The sequence below is a fragment of the Elaeis guineensis genome, chromosome 3 (genome assembly GCF_000442705.2).
Source record: "Elaeis guineensis isolate ETL-2024a chromosome 3, EG11, whole genome shotgun sequence".
Lineage (NCBI taxonomy): Eukaryota > Viridiplantae > Streptophyta > Magnoliopsida > Arecales > Arecaceae > Elaeis > Elaeis guineensis.
Window position 1 is genome coordinate 73793547 of NC_025995.2, and position 11670 is coordinate 73805216.

The 11670-nt window shown below is 36.3% G+C and overlaps 1 protein-coding gene across 1 annotated transcript; it reads right to left on the bottom strand.

Moving 5' to 3' along the window:
• Positions 1–1003: 1003 nt before the first annotated feature.
• On the bottom strand, positions 1004–11197 carry LOC105035647 (probable peroxygenase 5). The gene is given in 7 exon segments (XM_073253811.1): positions 1004–1274; positions 1406–1531; positions 9108–9202; positions 10126–10211; positions 10314–10370; positions 10373–10408; positions 11068–11197. Coding segments are annotated over 7 exon segments (672 nt in total). The 5' UTR covers positions 11183–11197; the 3' UTR covers positions 1004–1117.
• Positions 11198–11670: the final 473 nt, after the last annotated feature.

Here is an 11670-nt window from a genome sequence, read left to right on the forward strand (position 1 = left end):
CTAAACAGAGAGAGCCATATTCTAGAAGGATCATTAAACTTGATGTGGACCATTTTGATTACTATAGATAGGATGGATATAATTCAGAAGCAAGATCTGCTTCATTGAAAAGTCATCACAAGCCAAACTTTTGGAGACCATAACTTGATCATTTGATGTTTAATCTTGATAATCTTTTTTTTAAAAAAATTGGATATCTTTTTAAGATCTACGATACGACACCATCCCATAAAAAGGTAGTGCCTCTAGCAATCAGTCAAAAATTTCTTCATCTTGATGCCAAAATAGATCAATTAATCCAAAATATTTTCTTTTAGATAAGACTTCAATCGAGCATAGCTTTTATGCTTCCAATCTGAAAATAATCCGATGAAACAATAGAAAACAAAGTTAAAATAAAAATTAAATCTACCTTCTAAAAAATTTTAATATTTTCTAAATTATTTTTACTAGACACATCTATTTTAAGTAAAAAATCCTATTAGAATTAGAAGAGGTATCCGACCTAATTTGTATAAGGACGAATTTCATTATTATAAATAGATAATATATATCTTGCTTTTAATCAATAAAAAAATAAAAATAAAAAAATAAAAAGAGAAAGAAAAGAAACTTGATTCTTACTTTTAAAAATTCTTCTCTTTTTCAACCTTGTTTTTTATGAGATTCGAGTTGAGTGAGTTGAAAAAAATCTTCCTTCTTTCCAATTAGAAAATCTTCCTTCTCTCCGATCAGATCATCATACTTGAACTTTCAAATTTACAAAGCATAATTTCTTGGGAAGGGGTTTGCAGTTCTAAAACTGGAGGTTTGGGCATTAAGAAGCTATCTAATATCAGGTGAGTAAGTAGAGTTCAAGCTACATCATCACTCAATATGAACACCAAATCTAAATCTACGAGCTCAAGCCCAATCCTGCCTGGCTTTAGACAAACTAAATCCTCAATCACTGCTATCGCATAGAAGAGCTGGTCATGCTAGGGGAAGAGAGTGACCAAGAGAATTATGAAATTGTGAACATTAGGAACAATTTTTTAGCCTACATGATCAACATTCGGAAATAATATTTCAAGCAATAAGTCCACTGACATTAATAAGCTACAATCCATTTTAGCTATCACCACCATGCTTTCATTTGAGAGACTTTTTTCTCCCCCTCCAATTTATAAAACAGGCTTCCATCATAGACAGATCTTATGGTGTCCCTTTGAAGCAATCCATTGTTATCCTTAGCGAGAGAGAATAAAGAATCCCATTCTGAGTGGCTAGCAACCCTGCAACAAATTGCAAAGTGAGAATGGATATTGGACTAATGAAAATGACCAATATTTGCTTATGATGTGACTAAAATTCTACAGTAATGAACCTCCTATATTCAGAGCTTCTATTAATTCAAGAAACCCACCGTCCTTGGAAGTCATTAGGTTGTTGATTCGCTTCAAGCATCTCATTCAACTCATCAGATGTTAGTGCATTAGGGTTAGTGTGTGCATGCTTCTGAAAAATCTCCTCGAACTTTTCAGAAACAAACCTGCAAATTATATATATTATGTCTCATCAATAATTTGAGATAAAGAAAAATAATTCTCACTTCTCCAGATGTTTTGGTAAAAGAGATAACAAGATTGATTATGCTAGTTTTGAGGATGAGTCATAGAACAGAACATCATGCTGTGGTCTTGAAGTATGACAGAATAAACTAAAGTGAAACTGCTAATAGATAATCCAATTAATATGTTGGGCAAATAGGTTAATTTGCTAGTGAAGTTTCGTAATTAATTGCAAGATAATATGAAAATTGAAACAAATTTCTTTATAACCTAAACTAATGTTATGAGCAAATAAATTTACCTGATGTAATATTCTAATAATGATAGAGAATCGTGAATATGCGAAACTAATAGTGGAATCTTAACATATGAACACATCAACTCAAAGACCAATTATACTGAAATGTTGACTAAACCCGTAAATTGTAATAGAGAATCACAAATATGCGAAACTAATTGGGTAAAATTTTATTGAAAATTAAGAATCAAAATAGTGGGATGTCCCTTCGTTGCTGGAATCTGTACTCATCTTCCTCAGAGTAAGAAAGCCATTGAATCACGAATTATAGGGAAGCAATAACAAAACTTTTCCTATAGGTCTCTATATAAACTATATCAAAGACCAGAAAATAAATGAAGAAAAGAAAAAGAACAAGGACCTGTAGAGAATGAAATGATCCTCAAACAAACAAAGAATATGTTATCATTAATGGGTGTCTTTTTCATTTTGGATTATCACTACATGTATATCAACTTATTGAGCAAAATCGGATCACTTGCTGCTATCCATCAAACAAGTCTTCTGTAATACTAGAAGCAACCTAAGATTCGAAGAACTTGATGAGGTTCCGACAAAAATGAAGAATGCCAAGCACCATGAGAATATCAAGATGTGATAGCATCGTAGTAATTGTAAAGGAGGAGAACAAGGAACAGGAAGTTCAGAGTAATTCTTTTCTCCTTTGGTTTCTTTAACATTAGCATGGAAGAAGAGGGATGAGCACGAATGCAGCCTATTTATGAAGAAAAGACATGTAGAAAATTATTTGAATGAAAGAAAACTAATAACAAGTACCCTGAGTTCTGGATCCACTTAGAAAACTGCCCATGGCCTGCTTGACCCAGCCCATATCATGACAATGTTGGGCCAGTGTTTCTATGGGTTGGGTTGTGATTGGGTCCTAAACTTTAGGCCTGATTTAAACTCAGGCCAAGCTTAGGCCAATGATTTTTACACCTAAATACCTAACCCAGCTCGGCTTGATACTATATGTATATGTATATGTGTGTGACTTCCACAAATTTAAAAAAACTATAATACTAAAAGTTTTTTAATGTACAAATAACGATATTGGTTATTTTAGAAATTACTATTTTAACTGTTGCTGCAAGACTCTAGTTCAATACTAATGTGATGGAGGGTTGATGCCATTCGAGACTAAAATGTCAAAGAGGGAACCTGCAAGAGAAGTCCACTTTCATTGGATTTCTCTAGTAGGGAACCCTCCGATGCTTAAGTCAGCAGAGCTTGAAAATAGTAGAGGAAAGAAAGTGTAAAAGGATTCCTACAAAAAAAAAAAGAGATATAAAAGGGAGAGAGACTGAGAGCATATTGGCGTTCTCTAGAATTGAGCTTACTGAGGATTCCTTTGTTATCTATTTATTAGAAATGGAGCTGTATGTTGTTACGTCGGAACTTGGTAGGCCATTTGGCCCCTAATCCTTAGGTTGCTAGGCCATTAGGATAGAAAATCCGTCTACTAACCCATGAATTAGGATTGCTAGTCATGGATGTCAACTATGGATCGTACCCATGTTCTAAAAACTATTGAAAGATTCTAAAATCATCCACATGGCTGAGTAGGCAGCTGGCTTGAGGTCGGTGCAAAGTCAAACTTGTGTCAGGCACAGTAGGTCATTTGGCCCCGTTTCCTATCATCAGTTGGATCTCGATCATGGAGTCAATAGTCGTCCGAATCGGAGTTCGAGCAGAAGTCGATGGCATGAGGTCGTTTGGCCTTGGCTTTTTGGCTCTTCATGGTAGTCTTGATGAGTTATGGTGAGTGCTTGAACATAATTTGAGGAGAAGGTTGGATTGGAAGGTGGATAATCTCCACAACACTTGCTCCCCACTTCCGAGTCTGAAGTGGTTTCACTGCTTCCAATAAAAGTAGTCTATCAAAAGTTGAAATATTCTAAATAGGTTAGAAATCGAAATATTCGAAATAGATTAAAAGCCAAATATCTAAAGCATATTAGAAGCGAAATATCGAGGCATATTAGAAGCAAATATCTGAAGAAGTTCAGAAGTTGATCCTTGACAGTAAATGTTGCCAAGTCAATATCATCATCTTAGGCCTTTGCTCGACTCATCTGTGGATGAGGAGCGCCAGAGAGCCATGTTGAGGAGTCTCCGGAGGGTTAGCCCCATCGACGGCAGTGGCCTCTGCTCAACTCATTCATAGATGAGGAGCACTAGGTGGCCATATCGAGGGATTCCAAAGGTTAGTCCTATCATCATCATTATCGACCTTCGCTCGACTCGTCCATGGATGAGGAGCACTAGGTTATCATGTCGAGGAGTCTTCGGAGGTTAGTCTCTTCATCGTTGTCCTCGACCTCCTACTCAACTCATCCATGAACAGGAGCACTAGATAGTGATGAGGGGTCCTCATAAGGTTAGCCCCCTCATCATCATCCTCGGCCTTCACTTGACTCGTCTATGGTCGAGGAGTGTCAGGTGGCCATGTCGAGGGTGAGGCTTGATCCGATTTCTCGAGCATATGTTTTGGATGTCTTCTTGAGATGTCTTTGATTACTTCTGATGATTTCATTTGTGGTTGGATACGGCCGACTTTAGTCAAACTTTTCACTTGGTCGCTTTAACAAGAAACATGAATATAAAAGCTAAATTTTTATTAATATAACAATGGACACACAACTTATTGATAAAGCATCTTCAGGTTCTTGACATTTCATATCCGAGGAATGGAGGTTGCGTTGAAGCCTTCAATATGCTATCATCATTGATACGACGACAGCATCATCATAGGAGTCTAAGCTCCTCGAAGATCAATAATGTTCCTCATGCACTCTCTTCATCTCTTTTGCTCGATCTTTTGCCTCCCTACCACCTGTAAAGTCAGAGATCATATTGATGACACTAGCCATGGATCGGTTGATGTTCTTCTCATCATTCTGGTGACTTCCGTTCTAGATCTCATCAAGATGGCACTTGATGTCCTGAACTTTTTACTCAAGATCTTCTTTCTAACAAGGCTTTCCGATCTGTGAGGTAACTTGGTGCTGAGTTTTTACTGCAGGATGTGGGAAGCCACCGTTGTTGGTCTTCCTTCCTCAGGCTCCAATGGGAAGGTGACCGATAGGGAGCAAAAGCGGGAGTGGAGTGGAGGGCTCACCAGGGGGCTGATCTTGGGCTTTAGGGCAAGATCAATGGCTGTGCCGAGAAGAGCTATCTGAGTTGCTGGCTTCGAGGAGGGACGCCACTTCGTCACCTGCTGGAGCCACGGCACGACATTAGCCAATGCTTGGATCTACTAGATAAGGATATTGTACAGTGCAGATCCACCATAACAGGGGGAGGTTGCAGAGTTGTGCACTCTCGTTCTTTAGATCTTCTCTTTTCTCTTTGAGTAGGCTTGGCCTTCTTTTTAGTACCAATCTATTACTGCAAAACTTCGATTCGATACTGATGTAGTTGAGGATGGAGGATATTCGGGGATCGAGATGTCAAAGTGGGAATCTACAAGAGAAGTCCGTTCTCACCAGGATTTCTCCAATAGAGGATTCTTTGATACTTAAGTTAGTCGGAGCTTGAAAATAGTAAAAAAAAGAGTGTGAAAGGAAGAGGGAGTAAGAGCATACCGGACATTCTTTAAAATTGAGCTTACTTAAGGGTCCCTTTGTTACCTCTTTATGTAGAGGTGGAGTTGTATGTTGTCATGCTGAACCTGATAGGTCGTTCAGCCCCTAATCTCTTAGTTGCTAGACCTCAATTTGAGAGACCATTAGGATAGATAATTCACCCACTAATCCATGAATTAGGGTCGTTACTCATGGATGTCAGCTGTGGATCATACCCATATTTTGAAAGCTATTGGAAGATTCCGAAAATCGCCCACATGGCTGAGTAGATTGGCGGCTTGAGGTCGGTGTAAAGCTGAGGCTTTACTTTGGATATGTCAACGCCTGTGCAAGTCATTGGGTCTCATTTTCTATTGTCGATTGGATCCCAACCTTGAAATCAGTAGTCGTCCAAGTCAGAGTTCAGACAGAAGCCAATGCATGAGGTCATTTGGCCTTGACATTTGGCTCTCTAGGATAGACTTGATGAGTCGTCGGTGAGCGCTTGATCATAATCTGAGGAAAAGATTGGATTGGAAGATGGATAACCTTCACAACCATAACCAATAATTATATATAAATTATCAATTTAGAATTATTAACATAAAACGAAAGGGAATAAGAGCGCAACCCTTTTTATGCAAAAGTTTGACTTGTTACTAATTTAGATCACGTGGATGTTAACCAAAGCTCATTTATAATTTATTGCATTGAGCTAGGACTCATATATATTAAGTTGGCCAAAAGTTTTCTGACACAGTAGATTCTTTATTAATTATGCAATGACAATAACAATTCTTATAGTAATTCGATGTTTCTTACTCAGAAAAGAAAGCTCCGGTATTTTCTAGCCTGAAATGAGTTGTATACATGGCTTCAAATATTGCAATACTTGCTAAGGAGTCATCTGAATAACCCAAGGAGGACCTTTACTGAAAGTAAGTCGGCAAATCCAAAAGAACTTTTACGCTGAGAACATATTGTTCAATGTGAAAAGGTTAGGTGTTTGCGATGAATTGACTTCTTGAACAAGAGAATCATGTTGCCATTAATGAATATTCTCTAAAAAAGTCAACTCAATCTTTACTCATATTACTATTAAGGTTTCTAATACATATATATTCTTCTTGTACACTTTAATCTCTATAATTATTTTATCTATGCCCAAATCTATTTTAGGCATAAACCTTGTGAATTATATATTATTCCATGAACTGCCTAAAATGATTCATGTTGAAAACATAAACCATGTGCTAGACATATTTTAGTTAGCATCTAATTTGTTTAATTAGTATTTACATTAAAAAATTAGAACCATTGGCATATAGCTAGTCCATTTTGAGAATATGTATGCAAAAATTGATGATAATTCAAGGATCATGTAGTTTATATTTAAAAAAAAGAGTTAACAAAACTTACAGACACAGTTGTTTAGCACTTCGATAAAATGAAATGAGGCACCAAGATAATGATCATGTCAATTGATGCTTAGGAGAATGATCTCAAAATCTTGTATCAATTGAAAGGACATAAACTTCATTAACTGGAAAAACACTCCAACACATACACTTTACATACACTTTTCACAAGGAATCACCTCACTAACGGAACACTTTATATAAGGTGATCAACAAATAATGAAATCAGTTATTTTTCCTTAACAAACAATAATCAAATTAGAACAACTAGCTTCTTATTACTTCTCAGTTCCAAATTGTATCATGTATGCTTTAAAAATGGGCACTTGCTTTTCTTTTCTTTCCTTTTCAGAATTTAGGAAATTGCACAAATCAACACTAGTTTTCCCTCAAAATAAAATAAAATAAAATGACTAGTTGTCCAATCAAGGTGTTAGCTTCTGTTTTCTAACTACATTATTAAAAATGTTAGCTGTCCACTTTCTGCATGAATAACTCATGGTCTAATCTTCTTTTTGTGTTTTCTCTGAAAGGTTTGGTGGTTATCAGTGCCAAAATTCCCTATTCATTTTCTTAAAATTTTTGGTGTCTTCTTGGGTATGGTACTAAATATAAGTTCAATAAACCAAGACACTTTTTTCTTTTTCTTTTTCGAAAAAAGGTTTCTTTTGCATGAATAATATATGCAAATAAATCTTCAGCACCTCGAAGCTCAGGCTCCTTATCAAGAAAGATCTTGCAATTGTTTCACACTTAAAATTGAGGAGATAGTCTGCCAATTAACTGCAAGATCAAGTGAAAAGCGACATTTCCAGTTGAAGAAAATGGGGAGTCATGGAATGTTTGTCCAATTTTAGTTGGCACTAGAGTTTGATTAAAACCCCTTTGGTTCGGTCTGTTCAAAGATAATCAAGATGGGCTATCAAGTAGTGCCTTGCAAAAATTCTAGCTGTGTTGTAGATTGGTGACCTCTACATATATACATTACTTAGCTCAAGTTTATATCCAAATAGGACAGGGGTTAGCACTCGTTTCCTCTCACATTTTAACTTATTAGATTTGCTTTCACCATCTGCAAAAGCTCCAAATGGATTTCCAGTTTTGTTGGCACCATGAAAACAAAGAGGCTATTTATTAATTGTTTTGAGGAAACACCACTTCTTAATAGTGAAAACAAGCCAAGGTATATCCGTTCAAAAGATTATGAAGGAAGAGGTCAATTCTTAAGAAAAAGAACTTGAAGAAGAGGCTAAGGTGAAAATCAAAAACACAGAACTAGGAAAATGAGGTGCTTCCCCAAGAGCAATTTTGTTGGATGTTTTTCCTTAAAGTTAATCACCTCGTTTATTTATTGGATTTATTACCAAGGAAACAAATTTGTGCTAGTGGTTGAGATCTATTCTTTTCAAGGAGTTGAAGTTTGTAAGAAAGCTTTCCCTTGATTTGCAAATATCCCATATCCAAGCTTCTGTTAGCTAATAGAATAATAACTAGATCGAAGACATCCTATGTACAGAATGCTCTCATAATTTTTCTATGGTTTAGCTCCAAATCCCTTTATCTAACAGCTTTTCATATGGTTTCACATGAAGTTATATATACTTTTATTTTCTGGATTCAGTTTGGAGTAAAATGAATAAAAACAAAAGGTAGACATCTACATTAATAGAAATTCACATATGCAATGTTCACATTCCATAGATCTACATATACTTGGCGGCTTGCATTGTGAATAGATAACTCCAACATTTTGATAGAATCAGTTTGTGCATCAACAAAGAAACTAATAATTACTATAATTCTATAGTTGTCCATATAATCCTTCTTTGTTGGAAAGGTGGAGCAGGGATGGAATAAGAGACTTACTCTGCTCTATTCCATCCAAACAACTATTTGTGTCACAAATAAACTATCCTATAACAGGCATTTTATTCCCTGGTCAGAGGAAATTGGTCATTACACCAGGGGGTGGAATTGCTATGATGGTTGTCTTATCCTCTCTGATTATCCTTTTTTTTTATTCATTTTTTTATCCAACCAAAATTGGGAGGGTAATTGTAAGTGATGAAATTCAAATCTATCGCCAAAACCCGATGCACTTTATTCCATTTCCAATTATCTTCTCAACCAAACTTAAAAATCCTCTATTCCACAAAATAAGCCCCATTAAAATGACTTTTCTCCTTCAAAATTTATTCCACAGTTGAATACAACCTTAGAAAAGAATGCTTCTTTTTTTAGTAAAACTAGTAATAAACAGTATATTTAATGCTACCTTCCCTCAGTGTCATAGGCACCAGTGTCGCTTCCATGTATGCCTTTTTGAATGTTGTCTACAAGAACAGGGAGAGAGAATGACGATATCGAGCCCTGCATACACAACAATAAAAAAAAAAGAAAAAAAAAAGGATTAAGGTATTTCACCCAATGGGATTTGCGGAATCAATCCACAATATGGACTTGGCTTCTTGCTTAAATTATGAATTATGGAAATTTTGTCCAAAGAACCGAAAAGGACCTAAAGCTTGATTATAATTGACAAAGAAATGTAAAGTAGTGCAAAAGCTGATGTACAAATTCTCCATAATTAATTCATGTTAATTCATTTCCCTATAATGACTATTTTTAATTTGAACAGAATGAGAGATTTAGGAGCAATAACTGCTTTCTGCAAGATAACCCTAATTCATAAAATGAAATGATAAAGTGATTCATCATGCTCTAACAAATTGATGGACTCGACAAGCTTTCAACATTTTAGCTTTTAAGATCTCTATTTTAGTTATTATATTTTATTTATTTTCAAAATAATTTCAATATGAATATTGGTAAGGTCAAAAATGGATTATTGTTACAAATAAAACTTAATACAGTCAACCTTAATTCCTGGTAGGTTCAGAGATTTGCCAATCTTAAGAAAGGTAAATTTGCCTCATTAGGAGTTATTTTTCAGATTACAAGCAAAAATTCAAGCTTCTGTTATGGATTCTACTAAGAAGTCTCTGTTACTAAGATTCTGTTGTAGAGTGGTTTAGGGATCTTCTAAGACTTCAATCTTTCTAGGGACTATAACTAATTGAGTTTTTTGTTACATAGAAATTTTAATAGAGCTGATACAAGCTCTACCGGGGATGTGTAATTGTTACTAGTATTATGGGCTGAAAATTCCAGATAAAGTTTGGCTCGAGCTCTTGGATTTATTTCTCCAGGATTGCTGGTGGTCATATGGACTGGTCCTAAGCATTAAGCATCTAATATTGTGGGAACGAGACCAAGAGGAGAAAAGAGCGTACATCGTTGGTTTTGGGACTGAGGAAGCCATTGATTAAGACGGAGGCCGCGGAAGAGAAGGCAACACCGAACCCAAGTGCACGGAATCCTGACAAACAATAAGCAAATAAATCTATATTGGTTCATTGAAAGAAAAAATAAGCTACACCTAAAGAAAAAGAAAAGACAAAACAGTAGAAGTAAAGAAGACCTTCGTAGGTCTCTTGTAGATAGATGACCCCATCTTTGTCCCTGTCAAAGAACGACCATGCTTCTGAAGTGCCGTCTGGTTTGATCCGTTAATCCCTGCATACCATGCCTTTGTTGTTAAACGACTCAATGAATCGTTTTAGTCACATAAAAAAAGGGTTAACTGATGACCATAAGTGCAGGTGTGATTTCAGATGTTAATGTTAGAGTTTTATCTGAGCCACTTATGCGAACTATAAGCAAAATTGCACAAGTTTTTATCAGTGATCCAAACGGATGACTTCAAGAAAAAAAAAAAAAAAGGTATATTAGCGTTAAGCCTAATATCTTCTGAAGGAGAAGCAAGAAGTAACCATCCAGAAAACTATATCGTTGAGAAAATGATCAGGATAAAAGCAAATGTGAACCAAATATAAAAAAAAGCATTGGGCCTAGCATGGTGGGGTAAGATTCCTAGGCGTACATTGACAAGCAAAGCACAGCTTCCTTTAAAAGAATGAATAAAAAAAGGCAACACGAAACAAAAAGTTGGTCCCCAGCAAAGCTGTCGAGCTAAGCAACTTGCCTTCTCCATCTGGATAACAACAAATTAGAAAAATGGAAACATGGTCCGGAACAAGATGCCTACATCCACACACAAACTCGCCGGAAATCACCGGCGCCGTTGGGTTTACAAATCGCTCACCGGAAAGACTGCCATCGTCGGAGAAAGGAAGCCAACAACAGTAAGAAAATGGAGAAAAAAAAAGAATAACCGACAACAAGACAGAAGATCCAAGCAGTCTAGGAAATATTGATCGGTGGCCTTCTGCTGGATTCTAAATGGATCTCTAAGTCTAAAAAAGCAACAAAATCGGCAAGGAAAGGCATCTTAGCTGCCGAGCCCCAATGAAATCTTATTGATTATTTGGTTGATTAGATGATGGAGGAGGTTGGAGGTATACCTGGGAAGACAATAAAGAGGAGCAGGAGAGGCAGGAGGCGGAGGATGATTTGGCCATCTTCACTTGCAACAGCAAATAAAATCTCTACAAGTATCTACTTTGATGGATGGATGGATGAAGCAGCTTCCGCAGCCACATATTTATATATGGGGAAAAAATGACAATTGTAGTTTTCCTATTTGCAAAGACTTCGTGTCTTCAACTATACCTGTGGGTGATGCTTTTATCCACGATGAATTGAGAACATTTCCGTCGCCGCATGCAAACAAAACTGGAAATTAGGATGGATTTAGTTGACACGCTCACGCAATTTTTTTTTTTTTTGTGGAGACTCCACGTGTTTCTTGAATTTTTTTTTTTTTTTTTAGACGGATGGCAAACAAAACTGCAAATGGGTTGGGCCGACCCATGGCC